The following is a 17,478-nucleotide window of genomic DNA, read 5'->3' as shown; positions in this document are numbered from 1 at the left end:
TTCCATTTGTTCAGCCTCCCCATAGAGACCGTCGAAAATTGCCAATGCTGATTATATTTCAAGTCATCATGGAGTCATTGGCTATGATACTGCCACTGCACAAAGCTGGCCCCATCTCAAAAACAAGTTGTATGTGGATTTGTGGCTGCATGGAGGGGGGCTGGCACACCTAACCCCTGCATTGTTCAAGGGTCAACTATAATGTACACATAACTTCACTGAGAAACCAAAAAATTTGTGACCTGCTTTATTGTGGTACTCTGGAAGCAAACTTAACAGCGTCTGAGGTATGCCTGTCCAGTCCGTTTCCACAGAATGTGAATGGATGCTAGACATTCACTTAGTATTCCAAGGAAACAAGGTGGGTTTGGCACCTGAGCTGAAGCCATGCTGGCTCCAGAGCGATAGAACATTCTTTCCCACTATCTCCCAGGAGGCTATTCAACGGCATCCTACTGTGTCTAGGCAATCACTAAGCTCACTGGACTTGATTTCTCCGTTAAAATTGCTCTGGGATCTCAAGCTCCCCATCTGTCTGGGGTTCAACACCCTTTTTGTCCTCCCCCATCCTCTCCAATTTGCACAAAGGACACAGGACACAGGTTGGCTTACTATTCAAAGTTTACTGACCTCCCCAGCCAGGCAGGCCAACCCTTCCGAGCAGGGGAAATGTCCATCTAGCTGCCCTCTGCTGGGTTGCAGCCTATGCCATGAGGGGGCACTGGAAGCAGGAGGGAGCCCTGGCTAGGGCAGGCCGTAAACGCAAGGGAAGCTAAGCAGAGGTCTGCACACTCAACTCCACTTGATGTTCTTCTCCTCCTCAGTCATGGCCAGCGTGTCGGTGACTAGACCGGTGCCAATAGTCCGGCTGCCATCTCGCAGGGTGAAACGCTGGCCTTTCTCTAAGATCATTGGCTGCCGCAAGATTAGGTTGAATTTCAGGTCCTCCCCGGGCATGGCAAGCTCCTAGAGTAGGAAGAGAAGGATCATGTGTGGCCTCCAGGATGCCTTCATTCCTGAAGTCTTTTTTGGCTACCTCGGAGGTTGAGTCATGGGAGAATGCAGCAGGGGAATGGTTCTGCCTGGGGACAGCTTCATCCATCCCAGGCTGTCAGGCAGATGCAAACAGCATATTGAGACAGGAAAACATAAAAGAGACCAGTGATGAGTGTTCCTAAGGTATGTTCTTGAGAAAAAAATGTCTAGGAAGTTGTGGGTTATGCCGGTTTCTTGGTCACAGGACTTCTTAAGCCTTCATATATAGTGAAACTCTCAAAAAGAAGAGACCTTTTCTAGGAAATCTTTCTGTGGGTACATGCTGGCAGAGCTAAACTTTTAACCTGCTTCAGCTTAGGGCACACTGAATGAGGACTCCCGCCCCTAAGTCCATGGGCCATGCCCCTTCTGTTGGCTAGCAACGGCAAGCAGCCCCTTTCCACCTAAGGAAATAAAGCCACTCGGGTTGTCACAGTGTATCTTTGGAACTATGAGTGAAGCAAAGGTGACATAAAAAGTCCCCCCTCCACCCTACATTCCTCCCACCCACCGTACCTTCTCTGGGGGCAGGATAATCCGACAGACCATGTCCCAAGTCAGGGAGAACATGACAGGCATGAAGTGGGACACAAAGGGCTTGTGGCGGCCACCTTCCTCCTTGCTGAGGATGTAAACCTGGAGGAGAGTGAGCAATGACGGTGAGCTGGGCTCGGCTGGAGGCTGCGGAGAGCTTGGCTCAGCCCTGCCCACCATCACCTGGAGCCCTCACCTGAGCCTCCACCTTCTGGTGGGGCTTGATGGAACCCGGCTTGACCATGACCAGGCCCCGCCGCAAGTCCTCCCGCTTCAAGCCTCGGAGCAGGGCCCCAAGGTTATCTCCGGCCTCGGCCCTCTCCAGGCTCTTGTGGAACATCTCAATGCCTAGGACGGAAGGGGAAAAGGAGCAGGGAGAAGGAAGGCGAATGTGAGACAGAGGGAAGGCACAAGGGATCTGCCGGGGTAAGGCCACCCTTCAGCCAGCCCCTGGTCTCCAGGCTGGCTTCCCGTACCTGTCACCACAGTGCGGATGTTCTTGCTATGTCCTAGGAGCTCACACTCGTCTCCCTTCTTTAAAATGCCACGCTCTAGTGTACCTGTCACCACGGTGCCACGGCCTGGGAGGGAATAAGACAGGCTATCAGGGACCCCAAACTAGGCTGCTGCTAGACGAGTGCGTGGGAACAGGCAGAGTCCTCACCAGGGACGGAGTACACCGCCTCTACAGGCAGCAGGAAAGGCTTCTCCAGGTCCCGGGCGGGCACTGGGATGTAAGTGTCCACAGCATCCAGTAGCTTCTGCACAGACTTCAGGCCTAACTCAGGGTCCCCACCCTGTTGAGGGGAAGTGCCAGGACTCTGAAATCCCCATTCTACTCCCCTTGATTATCAAGAGCCACTTCCCAGACACAAAGCAGAGCTGTGGGTGCCCATCTAGCCCCACCCTCTGCAGCAGCCGCCCTGTCTGACCCGGCCTTCACCTCAAGGGCACAGAGAGCAGAGCCTACGATGACTGGGGTCTCCTCCCCTTTATAACCAAACTCGGTGAGCAGCTCCCGGATCTCCAGTTCCACAAGCTCCACCATCTCAGAGTCCTGGACAGCGTCAGCCTTGTTCACATACACTACCACATGCTCCACTCCAACCTGTAAATGCCAGAGAGACAGGGACAATATCCAGAGGGGCCCAACTCCCCACTCTTCCCTTTTGCATCCTTACCCAGGCTCTGAGTACCTGTCTGGCCAGTAATAAGTGCTCTCGGGTCTGGGGCATGGGGCCGTCATTGGCTGCTACCACCAGGATGCAGCCGTCGAGGGGTGCAGTGCCTGTGATCATATTCTGGAGAAGAGAAGGAGAGGAAACAGGCAAGTTCAACGAGCTCTTCAGTTCACATCCATATAGCCAAGTGTAGCAGTTAGAAACCCAGGCCCACCTTTCTCTACCATCTCCTCACCACCCATTCTGAGTGGCCAAGGCCACAAACCTATCTCATACCCAAACACTGAATATCTTAATCTCCTCCCCACAAGCCTAACATTTATCCTGACAAGAGGCAGCTTCAGGCCCTGTCTCCAGTGTCCCAGCAACCCTCACCTTAACATAATCTGCATGACCGGGGCAGTCTGTATGGGCGTAGTGGCGGGCTGCAGTGCTATACTCCACATGAGCCGCATTGATGGTGATACCCCGAGCTCGCTCCTCCGGGGCATTGTCAATCTCCTCGTACTTCTTGAATTTAGCCCCACCTCCCTCGGCTAGAACTAAAGGAGGAAAAGAACACACCTCTCAGCTAAAGTTCCAGTGCTAGAGACAGCGCTCAGACCACGCCCCTGAACCCTCCCACCTAAATACACAACCTCCTCCAATCTCTAACTCTTCCAGCAAAGAGAACTGTGGGTCAGAAAGAAATGTTAGAGGGCCTTAAGGGTCTGCCCTGTGACTTCTTTAGGGTACAGCCTCTGCTTGCAGAGCATTCCCCACGACTTTGCGATCCCCAAGCCATTGGTGGATCACAAAGTTCTTCCTGTTCAGGAGAAATTTGTCTCTTGCATCTCCCAATCCACCTGCCGCACAAATTCGGGCTCTTGGGGCCACAGTAAACTCCTCCAGCAGACACTCTGCTGGCCTTGCCTCCCTGGCTCCAGGTCCCATCAGTAGATAGGGCGCTGCTGGACGCCTCAACCCCACTCACTCTTCGTAATGGCTGCAGTTAGCGTGGTCTTGCCGTGGTCCACATGGCCGATGGTACCCACATTCACATGTGGCTTGTCGCGCACGTAAGTTTTCTTGGCCTCCACGGCCAGGCCGCGGCACAAGAGAGGCAATGCCGGGGCTTTCAGCGGCCGCAACAGACCCTGCAGCAGGAAGGTCCGGCCGGCGGCGAGACCTGCCGGGACCGAAGCTTGGAGTCAAGCAGGGAAGGGGTCAGACCGAACCCAGCCACCTACCACTCCTCCAAAGTGTTCCTGGGCCGCCATCGCCCTCCCTGACCACTCACCGCTGAAGTGGGGCGTCGCGCGCAGCAGGGTGGCGGCCGCCATTGTGGTCATACTCGCGCCCCGGGAACCGGGGAACGAGGACCAGGAGCCCGAGCGCGCAGCAGAGGAAGGGCGCCTGCGGCTGGAAGGCACTTCCGGCGGAAGTTAGGGCTAGGAGGGCAAGTCTGCGCCCCTCTAGCCGCCAGTGTCTATGGCTGTCTCAGCCGACGTCGGTCGCGCGGCTGAAGACGTCATGGAGGGGGCTGGTGTTTCGAGGGCGGAGAATGATGGAGAGGGTTTCCACCACTCGCGCCTCACGGGCTGAGGGGCAACGTAATTCTCTCTGGAGGTCGCGGGGGGCACTGGGGAGCGTCCCCTAAAGCACCGGCGCCGCGAAGGCTCATGGGCGTAGTAGTTCTCAGGTCGGCGGGCTGTGGAGGTGATCAGAGTGGGAGTCAGGCGGGCTAGGCCGGGCCAGGAGGGAGGGGCTCGGGCTCCGGGAGGCAGCTGCGGCTCCGACTGCTCAGGAACCTCCTCCTGGGCCCGGCAGAGAGAGACCCCGAGTCCCCCGGAGTCCGACTCGCTACGCGGGTCTTGCGAGATATCTGGCCGCCTCTGCCGCAGCTGGAGGTAGGGGACCAGGTCCTGGACGCCTTTCGGGGATAGGGTGAAGTGTGACATCTCGCTCCGCTGAGACTTTGTTTTCTAATCTGTAAAATGGGAATAGTAGTATCCACTTCATAGGGAGAGCCTGACATCTACCCCTGAGAGGAGATGAACTGGGTAGGAGTCAGTGTTGGGCCCTGTGAGATCAGGCAGCTTGCGGGGACCCTGTACTGCTAGACCTCACAGGGCCAGAGCCCACAAGACAGACAGCTTCGCTGCCCACCCCTGTAGCCCCTCAGCAGCCTAAGGAGCAATTCCGTTGGGCATCGCCCCACCGATCTAATTTTGCAGATGAGGAGCCAAGGATGAGGAGCCAGCTAGGGGAGCCTTTAAGGGCAGCCTGAGTCTCCTTTATTCTGTCGGTGGCCCCAGCACCTAACAGGGTGGAGCATGCAGTGAATGTTGAATGAATGGCTGCAAGGGTAGTCAATGTCCCTTAACTTTCACATCCATCATCTCATGGCAGCTTCCACAGTGCACTTAAAAGTGTTAATTGTGGCTGCTTAACCCTGGCTAATGTTCCGGAACTCATCAGATCCTGAGACTCAGTGGACAGTGTTTGTTTCAAATAGATTCCCTAATTCCTCCCCTGGAGATTATGATTCCGTGGGGTCTATGCACAGACTGGGAAGCTATATAACAAACACTCTTCTAAAACTGAGAAGAGGCTGGGCACAGTGGCTACAGTCCCAGCCTATAGTCCCAGCAGTTTGGGAGGCTGAGGTGGGAGGACGGTTTGAAGCCAGGAGTTCAAGACCAGCCTGGGCAGATTAGGAGACCCTATCTCTACAAAAAAATTTTTTTAATTAGCCAGGCACAGTAGCATGCACCTATAGCCCCCTCCTACTCAGAAGGCCGAGGCAGGAGGATCGCCTGAGCTCAGGAGTTCAAGGCTGTGGTAAGGTATGATCATGACACTGCACCCCACCATGAGTGACAGAGAAAGACCCGATCTCTTTTTTTTTTTTGAGACAGAGTCTCACTCTGTCGCCCAGGCTGGAGTGCAATGGGGCGATCTCGGCTCACTGCAACCTCCACCTCCTGGGTTGAAGCAATTCTCCCACCTCAGCCTCCTGAGTAGCTGGGACTACAGGCATGTGCCACCACGCCTGGCTAATTTTAGGATTTTTAGTACAGACGGGGTTTCACCTCGTTGGCCAGACGGCTCTCGAACTCCAGACCTCAAGTGATCCGCCCATTGTGGCCTCCCAAAGTGCTGGGACTACAGGCGTGAGCTACCACGCCCGGCCAAGAAAGACCCCATCTCTATAAAAATTTTTTGGCCGGGCGTGGTGGCTCACACCTGTAATCCTAGCACTTTGGGAGGCCGAGGTGGGTGGATTGCCTGCGTTCAGGAGTTCGAGAACAGCGTGGGCAACACGGTGAAACTCCGTCTCTACTAAAATACAAAAAATTAGCTGGCTGTGGCTGTGTGCACCTGTAGTCCCAGCTACTCGGGAGGCTGAGGCAGGATAATTGTTTGCACCCGGGAGGCGGAGGTTGCAGTGAGTTGAGATCGTGCCACTGCACTCCACCCTGGGCAACACAGCGAGACTCCGTCTCCAAAAAAAAAAAAATTTTTTTTTTAATGAAAACTCAGAGGAGTTTGGGAAACTCTGAACTAGAGCTTTATGATGTTCAGGCATTCATATTGTTTCACAATCAGCGCTCCCAGGGCTACCCCGGGTAGTAGGAGCTATTATTTCCCCCATTTTGCAGGTATGAAAACTGATGGTCAGTGTGATTAAGGAATCCAACACCACTAAACCCCCAAAAGTGTGCACACTGCGCTGTACTTTAATTTTTTTTTTTTTTTTTTGAGACAGAGTCTCACTCTGTTGCCCAGCTGGAGTGCAGTGGCACGATCTCGGCTCACTGCAACCTCCATCTCCTGGGTTCAAGCCATTCTCCTGCCTCAGCCTCCCGAGTACCTGGGATTACAGGTGCCTGCCACCACGCCCAGCTAATTTTTGTATTTTTAGTAGAGATGGGGTTTCGCCATATTGGCCAGGCTGGTCTTGAACTCCCGACCTCAAGTGATCCGCTCACCTTGGCCTCCCAAAATGCTGGGATTATAGGTGTGAGCCACCATGCCCAGCCAGACTGCACTATAATTTAACTCTCATTTTACTACTCAGATAAAGTGAGGAACTTGCTAAGACTTCTCTCTTCCTGGCCCTCCAATTAATCAGTTCTGCTTAGGAAAGGCTGGTATCATGTGTAGTATAAACGGGTTTTGTTTTTGTTTTTTTGACAGAGCCTTGCTGGGTCTCCTAGGCTGGAGCATAGTGGGGCAGTCACAGCTCAGTGCAGCTTCAGCCTCCCAGGCTCAATCTACCTCAGCCTCCCAAGTAGCTGGGATTACAAGCATACACCACCACGCCTGGCTAATTTTTGTATTTTTTGTAGAGATGGGGTTTCGCCATGTTGGCCAGGCTGGTCTCCCAATACCGGGGCCCAAGCAGTCCGCCCACCTTGGCCTCTCAAAGTGCTGGGATTACAGGCGTGAGCCACTGTGCCCAGCCTAAAAGTGTTTTCTTTGTTTCTACTCTGTACCTAAGTCACTGTACTCCTAGGAATTTATCCTAAGACACTATTGGCCACTAGCAAGTTGTGAGTTTTTGGGGGTGGTATTTGAATTAATGGTTTATATTTTTGTGGTGCTGTATTTATTTTAATGTGTATTAGCTTGAAAAAAACTGGCATAATAAGTTTAAAAAAAAACCAAATCAACTTAAAAGAACATTGTTTGGTAGATAATATTATGGATGCACTGGGCACAATGGCTCACACCTATAATCCCAGCATTTTGGGAGGTCGAGGCAGGCGGATCACTTGAGGCCAGGAGTTCGAGACCAGCCTGGTCAACATGGTGAAACCCCGTCTTTACTAAAAATACAAAATTAGCTGGGCATGGTGCACGCCTGTAGTCTCAGCTACTCAGGAGGCTGAGGCAGGAGAATCGCTTGAACCCAGGAGGTGGAGGTTGCAGTGAGCCGATATCACACCATTGCACTCCAGCCTGGGTGACAGAGCGGGACTGTGTCTCAAAACTAAAATAAAAACTATAATGTGTGGTATGAATATATGGCAAATTTTTTGGAAGGTAGTGAACAAATGGCTAGAGTTTGAGAAACACGGTGTTCAGAAAAGAGCCCAGAGGGAGAAAATTTTTTCTAGAGCTGTTGACCATAGCATCCTCTGTATTAGTGAATGGCTCAGTCAGAAGTCTTGATTTACAGATAACAGATTTTACATTGGCTGGCTTAAGCAGAAGAGGGATTTGTTAAGGGTATTAGGCAGCTTACAGAATTGTGGGGCAAGCTGGAGAACTAATTCCAAGCCATAGAACTGATCTGACCTGATAAGAAAACTGCTGTTACTGTCACTACCATCAAATGCTACATGCCAGGATTTCAACTCGTCTGTTATAGCTACTGCCGGGGGCACTGAAACCACTTCTGCTATTGCTTGAGACCAGGAGTTCGAGACCAGCCTGGGCAAAATAGTGAGACCTTGTCTCTACAAACATAAAAATAAAAAAATTTGCCAGATATGGCAGCACATGCTTGTATAATCCCAGTTACTGGGGAGGCTGAGACAGGAAGATCACTTGAACCCAGGAGTTTGAGGCTGCAGTGAGTAATGATAGCACCACTGCACTCCAGCCTGTGTGACAGTGCCAGATCATGTCTCTAAAACAAAAAGGGCCAGGTGTGGTGGCTCACACCTGTAATCCCAGAACTTTGGGATGCTGAGGTGGGCGGATCACGAGGTCAGGAGATCGAGACCATCATGGCTAATATGGTAAAACCCCATCTCTACTAAAAATACAAAAAATTAGCCAGGAGTGGTGGCACGCGCCTGTAGTCCCAGCTACTTGGGAGGCTGAAACAAGAGAATTGCTTGAACCCAGGAGGCAGAGGTTGCAGTGAGCTGAGAGTGCGCCACTGCACTCCAGTCTGGGCGACAGAGTGAGCGAGACTCCATCTGAAAAAAAAAAAAAAAAGAAATTAAAAAGGGCCAGACGTGGTGGCTCATGCCTGTAATCCCAGCACTTTGGGAGGCCAAGGCAGGTGGATCACGAGGTCAAGAGATTGAGACCATCCTGGCCAATACGGTGAAACCTGTCTCTACTAAAAAAATACAAAAATTAGCTGGGCATGGTGGTGCTTGCCTGTAGTCCCAGCTACTCAGGAGGCTGAGGCGGGAGACTCGCTCGAACCTGGGAGGTGGAGGTTGCAGTGTGCCGAGATCGCGCCACTGCACTCCAGCCTGCCGACAGAGCAAGACTCTGTCTCCAAAAAAACAAGACAAAACAAAACAAAACAACCTATCCAAAACAGGACTCTCCACTTCCTCCCATTCTCCTTATACATCTGAACGTGGGGCACCACTGTTCTCCCCTCCCCTCTCCCCACACCTACGCTCCTCCCCAGTTCTGATTCTCCAAACGGAATCCCCAGTGTGACCCCACGTCTCACTATCTCCTCTGTCAACACTGTGGTTCAATTGGGATCATTTCTCATCCGGGTTACCTCAGGAGCTCTCCAGTGGGTCTCCAGGCTTCTGTTCTCCTTCCCAACGCCTTTCTTTTTTTTTTTTTTTCCAAGGTGGAGTCTTGCTCTGTCACCCAGGCTGGAGTGCAATGGCACGATCTTGGCTTACTGTAACCTCCGCCTCCCAGGTTAAAGCGATTCTCCTGCCTCAGCCTCCCGAGTAGCTGGGATTGCAGGTGCCTGCCACCACTCCCAGGTAATTTTTTCGTATCTTTAGTAGAGATGGAGTTTCACCATGTTGGCCAGGCTGGTCTCGAACTCCTGACCTCGTGATCCACCCGCCTTAGCCTCCCAAAATGCTGGGATTACAGGCATGAGCCACCGCACCTGGCCTTCTTCTTTTTTAAAAAAAAATACATATATTGGCCAGGCGTGGTGCCTCACGCCTATAATCCCAGCACTTTGGGAGGCTGAGGCAGGTGGATCACGAGGTCAGGAGCTCAAGACCAGTCTGACCAACATGGTGAAACTCCATCTCTACTAAAAATACAAAAAATAGTTGGGCATGGTGGTGCGCACCTGTGGTCCCAGCTACTCAGGAGGCTGAGGCAGAAGAATCACTTGAACCCAGGAGGCAGAGGTTGCAGTGAGCCGAGATTGTGCCACTGCACTCCAACCTGGGCGACAGACTGAGACTCTGTCTCAAAAAAAAGAAAAAAGAAATTAAAAAAAAAAAGAGTAAAGAAAAAGGCCACTACTCTAATATGCAGGGAATAAACTATGAGTGAATAAACTATGAGCAAGACTCCGTAGCCAAAAAAAAAATATATATATATACACACACATATATATATACACACATATATATACATATATATATACACATATATACACACATATATATACACATATATATACATACACATATATATACACACATATATACACATATATACACATATATACACACATATATATACATATATACATATATACATATATATACACATATATATATACACACACATATATATATATATACACATATATATATATATATATAGGCTGGGCACTGCAACCTGCAACCTCTGCCTGCCGGGTTGAAGCAATTCTGCCGCAGCCTCACAAGTAGCTGGGATTACAGGCGTGCGCCACCATGCCCAGCTAATTTTTTGTAGTTTTAGTGGAGACAAGTTTTCACCATTCTGGCCAGGCTGGTCTCGAACTCCTGACCTCATGATCCGCCCACTTCAGCCTCCCAAAGTGCTGAGATTACAGGCATGAGCCACTACGCCCAGCGCCCACCGCCCCCAATTTTTCTTTTTCTTTTTTTTTTTTGTAGAGACGGGGTCTCCCTATGTTGCCCAGGCTAGTTTCAAATTTCTGGCTCAAGCAATCCTCCTACTTTAGCTTCCTAAAATGCTGGGATTTCAGGAGTGAACCATCACGCCCAGCCCCCAATACCTTTCACATCCATTCTCCATGCAGCAGCCAGATCAGTCTTTAAAATGTGCATCGAAGCCGGGCGCAGTGGCTCACGCCTGTAATCCCAGCACTTTGGGAGGCCAAGGCGGGAGGATCACAAGGTCAGGAGTTTGAGACCATCCTGGCTAACACGGTGAAACCCTGTCTCTACTAAGACACAAAAAAAATTAGCCGGGCGTAGGTGGTGCACGCCTGTGGTCCCAGCTACTCAGGAGGCTGAGGCAGGAGAATGGCGTAAAACCCGGGAAGTGGAGCTTGCAGTGAGCCAAGATCGGGCCACTGCACTCCAGCCTGGGAGACAGAGCGAGACTCCGTCTCAAAAAAAAAAAAAAAAAAAAAAAATGTGCATCGTCTCAGAACTTTGTGAGGCCAAGGTAGGAAGAGAGCTTGAGCCCAGGAGTTTCAGGACTAGCCTGGGCAATGTAGTGAGACTCCATCTCTACAAAAAATTTGAAAAATTAGCAGGGCATGGTGGCAAGCACCTGTAGTTCCAGCTCTGTGGGAGGCTGGGGTGGGAGGTTCACTTGATCACTTGAGCCCAGGAGGTCAAGGCTGCAATGAGCCGTGATCACACCGCTGCATTTCAGCACGGGTGACAGAGCAAGACCCTGTCTTAACAAAAATAATAATATAAATAAAATATTGACCGTAAATGAATCCTCCCTAAATGACTCCTCACTGCACTTGGAATAAAATCCAAATTCCTACTTTAAATGGGCGATTTGTATCTCAATCATGGTAGGTGAATTATATCTCAATAAAGCTGTTATTAAAAAAATAATAAGGCCAAGTATGGTGGCTCATGCCTGTATGTAATCCCAGCACTTCAAGAGGCCGAGGAGGGTGGATTGCTTGAGCCCAAGAGTTTGAGACCAGCCTGGGCAACATGGCAAGACCCCATCTCTACAAGAAATAGAAAAATTAGCTGGGCATGGTAGTGCACCCCTGGAGTCCCAACTACTTGGAAGGTTGAGGCAGGAGGATCAATTCAGCCTGGGAGTTCAGGTTGCATTGAGCTGTGCTCAAGCCACTGCACTTTTGCCTGGGTAACAGAACGAGACCCTGTCTCAAAATAATAATGACAATAATAATAAAATTCTCCATGTGTCCCACAAGGCCTGCATAATCTGGCCAGCTCTTTGAACCCATGTAGTACGACTTTCATTTTCCTCACTCCCCTGGCCGCACTAGCTCTTCATTTTTGTTTTTGTTTTGAGACAGAGTCTCGTTCTGTCGCCCAGGCTGGAGTGCAGTGGCACAGTCTGGGCTCACTGCAACCTCCATCTGCTGGATTCAAGCAATTCTCCTGCCTCAGCCTCCCGAGTAGCTGGGATTACAGATGACCACTACCACACCCTGCTAATTTTTGTATTTTTAGTAGATGGGGCATCACCATGTTGGCCAAGCTGGTCTCCAACTCCTGACTTCAGGTGATCTGCCCACCTTGGCCTCTGAAGGTGCTGGGTGCCTTACAGGTGTGAGACACCATGCCTTGCCCACACTGGCCCCCCCTTTCGTTTTGCAAACATTCCATTATTGTTTCTTTTTTTTAATCGTTGAGACAGAGTCTCACTCTGTCACCCAGGCTGGAGTGCAATGGTGTGATCTTGGCTCATTGCAACCTCCACCTCCTGGGTTCAAGGAATACTCATGCCTCAACTTCCCAAGTAGCTGGGATTACAGGCAAGGGCCACCACACCCGACTAATTTTTTATTTTTAGTGAAGACGAGGGGTTTCACCATGTTGGCCAGGCTGGCCTCAAACTCCTGGCCTCGAGTGATCTGCCCGTCTCTGCCTCCCAAATTGCTGGGAGTACAGGCATGAGCCACCGCACCCGGCCCCCATGATTGTTTCTACCTTGATTTTCTTCATAGCAACTACATGCCCAAAATTATCTTACTAGTTTGCTTGTTTTCTTCCCATCTCACCAGCTCATGGCACTAAGAACTTATTTTTTTATTTTTTTATTTTTTTGAGACAGAATCTTATTCTGTCGCGCAGGCTAGAGTGCGGTGGCGCGATCTCGGCTCACTGCAAGCTCCGCCTTCTGGGTTCACGCCATTCTCCTGCCTCCGCCTCCGGAGTAGCTAGGACTACAGGCGCCCGCCAGCATGCCCGGCTAATTTTTTTTTTCTTTTTTTTGTATTTTTAGTAGAGATGGGGTTTCACTGTGTTAGCCAGGATGGTCTCGATCTCCTGACCTCGTTATCCGCCTGCCTCGGCCTCCCAAAGTGCTGGGATTACAGGTGTGAGCCACCACGCCCAGCCTTTTTTACTCTTAAGAACAATGCTGGCCAGGCGCGGTGGCTCACGCTTGTAATCCCAGCACTTTGGGAGACCAAGGTGGGTGAATCACGAGGTCAGGAGTTAAAGACCAGCCTGGCCAACCCCATCTGTACTAAAAATACAAAAAAAAAAAAATAGGTGGGGGTGGTGGTGGGTGCCTGTAATCCCAGCTACTAGGGAGGCTGAGGCAGGAGAATCACTTGAACCCGGAGGCGGAGATTGCAGTGAGCCCAGATCACGCCACTGCACTCCAGCCCAGGCGACAGTGCAAGACTCCATCTCAAAAAAACACACACACACAAAAAAAAAAAACAAAAAAAAGTGCCTAATACTTAAGTGAATCAGTATTTGTTGGAGGATTTATTGAATCATTTCAATTGAGCATTTGCATTGGGCTTAGTAAGTTTTCTGAGGTTTTCAATGGAAAGCGAATTTTGTATCCACATTCATTTTTATAAATAAAGATGGATCACTGTACCTTCTTGGCCCTCAGCTTTATTATCTACAAATTGGGGGTGGAGGTTAAATCATATGATGATCTCTAAGATTTCTTGTAGCTCTAAAACTTCTAAGAGGAGGATGGGGTCTGGTGCAACGGAAATGAGTACTGGGCTAGCCAGGAACTTAGTGGCACATTAAGGACTAGGTCCCAGCACACTGTCCTTGGTGCCACTCAATAAATCCTTCCTCAGAGGAAGCTCAAGAGCATCCTTCACTCTTCACTCTTCCCACCAGCCAACTTGGCAGCACCTCCTGGGAAGTTTCTCTGGTTAAACCCCTTGGCACCAACCCCATTACATCGCCATAGCCAGGCCAGCATCAGCCCCCTTGTGGACCACTGCACCAGCTTCTGCTCTGCCTCCTGCCTCCCCAAGTCCCTGCATGCCAACCCTGAGTGTGCTTCCAAAACCAGGGCTCCCGTCACACCCATGTCACTCTGATGTGATGGGAGACATCACAACTGGAAGCACTTGGTGAATGTCACACAAAAGCTACTAAGTAAAAGGTACTTGAGGCCAGGCCCAGTGGCTCACACCTGTAATCCCATCACTTTGGGAGGCCGAGGTGGGTGGATCACTTGAGGTCAGGAGTTCGAGACCAGCCTGGCCAACGTGATGAAACCTCGTCTGTACTAAAAATACAAAAATTAGCTGGACGCGGTGATGCACACGTGTAATCCCAGCTACTTGGGAGGCTAAGGCAGGAGAATTGCTTGAACCCGGGAGATGGAGGTTGCAGTGAGCCAAGATTGCATCACTGCACTCCAACCTGGGCAACAGAGTGAGACTCTGTCTCAAAAAAAAAAAAGATAGTTGAGAGGTGGCCTAGGTGGACCAGCCATGCATGGCTTCCCAGAGGAGGCTACACTGTCCCCCATCAGGTTCAACAGTTCACAAGAATGGCTCATAATGGGGAGTGGGGGCGGGGGGGGGGGTGAAAGGGCAAAACATAATATAAATGTATTTATTACCACTGAACTGTACACTTAAAAATGGTAAAGATGTAAATTATACATGTAAATTTTACTTAAATAAAAACAATGACTCATAGAATGCAGGAAAGCACTACACTTGGGATTACAGCTTTACAAAGAATACAAAGCAGGGGCAACCAATGAAGAGACACACAGGGAGAGCTGGGAGAGCAGGCCACCAAGCTCCTGTGCCCTCTCCCCTGTGGAAGCGGGGCACGTCACCTCCCAGCACATCAATGCATTTGCCGACCAGAACACCCACTGAGTTTCAGTGTCTGGAGTTCTTTTTTTTTTTTTTGAGATGGAGTCTCGCTCTGTTGCCCAGGCTGGAGTGCAGTGGCGCAATCTCGGCTCACTGCAAGCTCTGCGTCCTGGGTTCACGCCATTCTCCTGCCTCAGGCCTCCCGAGTAGCTGGCACTACAGGTGCCCGCCACCACGCCTGGCTAATTTTTGGTATTTTTAGTAGAGACGGGGTTTCACTGTGTTAGCCAGGATGGTCTCGATCTCCTGACCTCGTGATCCATCCGCCTCTGCCTCCCAAAGTGCTGGGATTACAGGCGTGAGCCACCGTGCCCGGCTGGAGTTCTTATTAGTAAATCACTGGCCATGTGATTGGTCTTACCTCCCTGGGGGTTGGGCTGGCTCAAAATCCCAACCCTCTAATCACAAGGTTGGTCTTTCTGGTGACTAGGCCCTATCCTGAAGCTACTGAGGGCCTGCCATGAGTCACCTCATTAGCAAAAACTCAGGTGTTGGCTGGGCACAGTGGCTCACGTCTGTAATCCCAGCATTTTGGGAGGTAGGGGTGGGTGGCTCACCTGAGGTCAGGAGTTCGAGAGCAGCCTGGCCAACGTGGTGAAACCCTGTCTCTACTAAAAATACAAAGATTAGCTGGGTGTGGTGGCCCATGCCTGCAATCCCAGCTACTTGGGAAGTTGAGGTGGGAGAATGGCTTGAACCCGGGAGGAGGTGGAGGTTGCAGTAAGCCAAGATGGCGCCACTGCACTCCAGCCTGGGAGACAGTGAGACTCTGTCTCAAACAAACAAACAACAAAACTCAGGTGTTACATAAGGAACTTCTGAGTAACAGACATTTCTATGACTCAGGAAATTCCAAGTGTTTTGGAAGCTCTATGCCAGGAACCTAGGACAAAGACCAGCCAAATTCTTTTTAAAATTTTATTTATTTGGCTGGGCATAGTGGCTCACACTTGTAATCCCAGCACTCTGGGAGGCCAAGTCGGGCAGATCACTTGAGGCTGGGAGTTCGGGACCAGCTTCGCTAACATGGTGAATCCCCATCTCTGCTAAAAATATAAAAATTAGCCAGTCCTGGTGGCGCACGCCTGTAATCTCAGCTATTCGGGAGGCTGAGGCATGAGAATCACTTGAACCCAGGAGGCAGAGTTTGCAGTGAGCTGAGATCATACCACTGCACTCTAGCCTGGGTGACACAGCGAGACTGTTTCTCAAAAAAAAAAAAAAAAAAAAAAAAATCATTTATTTGGGTTTTTTTAGAGACAGGATTTTGCTGTGCATGATCTTGGCTCACTGCAACCTCTGCCTCCCTGGTTCAAGCCATTCTCATGCCTCAGCCTCCCGAGTAGCTGGGATTACAGGCATGGACCACCACACCTAGCTAATTTTTTTTTATTTGTTGTAGAGATGGGGTTTCACCATGTTGCCCAGGCTGGTCTTGAACTCCCAGCCTCGGGTGATTCGCCTGCCTCAGCCTCCTAAAGTGCTGGGATTACAGGCGTGAGCCACCACGCCCAGCCTATTTATTTAACTTTTATTTTAGGTTTGGGGGTACATGTGAAGGTTTATCACATAGATAGACACCTGTCATGGGGGTTTGTTGTACATGGGGGAGTGTTGTACATCACTCAGGTATTAAGCCCAGTACCCAACAGATAAATTCCTTATTAAATGACAGAAGATCACTGGGCGATGAAAGCTGAGCTGATGAGACAGCCCTGTTTTATTTGCTGGAGCTATTGGGAAAGCTATACTCTTTTTCTGCCAGGGTTGTTTAAGCTGGTAGAATGAGGCTTGGCTATTTTGCTACTTACGAGAAGACAACCTCCCTGAGAACGAAGACAGTCCAGGGAGCCAGGCGTGGGTCATGCCTGTGGTCCCAGCTACTGGGGAGGCTGAGGTGAGAGGATTGCCTCAGCCCAGGAGTTCGAAGCTGCAGTAAGCTATGATTGTACCACTGCACTCCAGCCCGGGTGACAGAGCAAGACCCTGTATCAGGAAAAAAAAAAGAGAAAAAGAAAGAAAGTCCGGGGAAAAGCAGAACTAAAAGAGACTGAGACCAAGTTAAAATCAACATTGAGCCTCTGGCTCCAGCCATGCCTGAAGTCATTCTATCTCTGATTTTTCAATTATTTAAACCAATAGACCCCCCGCTCTTTTCATGTTTAAGTTAGCTGGAATTAGGGTTTCTAGTAGTTATAGCGGAAAGCATCCCGAGTTTTACATCCCTGCTTATGAGGAAGAAGGGTTTCTCCCCTTCATATTAATGCCTTGACTTAACCTGGGTCCTGGATAATGTCCCCACCAACCTTTCCCGCAACCTTGCTCCTTCAGCGACCATCCTCTCTACTGATTCCTTTCCCCTTAATGTTTCCAACAAAATCAGATCTTCCTCAAGATAGAAACAAACAAGCAAACCTTTCTACCTTCTCACTTACAACCTGCCTTATCTCTGTCCTCCTCTTTTCAGCCAAACTGTGTAGAACATCTCTCCACATTTTTCCTCCCACTTGTTGAATTTTTTTTTTTTTTTTTTTTTTTTAAGATGGAGTCTTGCTCTGTCGCCCAGGCTGGAATGCAGTGGCACGATCTTGACTCACTGCGACCTCCACCTCCCAGGTTCAAGCGATTCTCCTGCCTCAGCCTCCCAAGTAGCTGGGATTACAGGTGCGTGCCACCACGCCTGGCTAATTTTAGTAGAGACAGGGTTTTGCCATGTTGGCCAGGCGGGTCTCAAACTCCTGTCCTCAGGTGATCCGCCTGCCTTGGCCTCCCAAAGTGCTGGAATTACAGGCATGA

The 17,478-nt window shown here is 50.3% G+C and overlaps 2 protein-coding genes across 4 annotated transcripts in view; one reads left to right on the top strand and one right to left on the bottom strand.

Moving 5' to 3' along the window:
- Window positions 1-603: 603 nt before the first annotated feature.
- On the bottom strand, window positions 604-4,651 carry TUFM (Tu translation elongation factor, mitochondrial). Its single transcript, XM_054454416.2, has 10 exons — window positions 4,030-4,651; window positions 3,724-3,918; window positions 3,126-3,292; window positions 2,766-2,870; window positions 2,513-2,677; window positions 2,234-2,366; window positions 2,046-2,150; window positions 1,766-1,917; window positions 1,552-1,671; window positions 604-966 (listed from the first exon to the last, which is right to left on the bottom strand). The coding sequence occupies exons 1-10, from the start codon at window positions 4,079-4,081 to the stop codon at window positions 793-795; spliced, it is 1,368 nt and encodes a 455-aa protein (XP_054310391.1). The 5' UTR covers window positions 4,082-4,651; the 3' UTR covers window positions 604-792.
- SH2B1 (SH2B adaptor protein 1) overlaps window positions 4,436-17,478 on the top strand; it is a 26,689-nt gene continuing 13,646 nt past the window's right edge. The window contains exons 1-2 of one of the 3 annotated variants that reach the window (XM_063654232.1): window positions 4,436-4,639; window positions 17,225-17,346. The gene's annotated coding sequence lies outside the window, so the exon portion shown is untranslated. The remainder of the gene's footprint in view (window positions 4,640-17,224; window positions 17,347-17,478) is intronic. The other 2 variants (XM_063654230.1, XM_054454404.2) reach the window with 2 other exon arrangements.

This window comes from Pongo pygmaeus, chromosome 18 (assembly GCF_028885625.2).
Source record: "Pongo pygmaeus isolate AG05252 chromosome 18, NHGRI_mPonPyg2-v2.0_pri, whole genome shotgun sequence".
Taxonomy (NCBI): Eukaryota; Metazoa; Chordata; class Mammalia; order Primates; family Hominidae; genus Pongo; species Pongo pygmaeus.
Note: the sequence above shows the minus strand (reverse complement) of the source record. Positions and strands in the feature narration are given on the sequence as shown.

Bases quoted from the DNA above. Each gene is read 5' to 3' on its own strand.
- TUFM (XM_054454416.2), bottom strand. From the start codon at position 4,081: ATGACCACAATGGCGGCCGCCACCCTGCTGCGCGCGACGCCCCACTTC. The intron at 3,919-4,029 runs GTGAGTGGTCAG...CGGTCCCGGCAG, and splicing joins CGCGACGCCCCACTTCAGCG to GTCTCGCCGCCGGCCGGACC. The intron at 1,918-2,045 runs GTACGGGAAGCC...CTTCCGTCCTAG, and splicing joins CATCCGCACTGTGGTGACAG to GCATTGAGATGTTCCACAAG.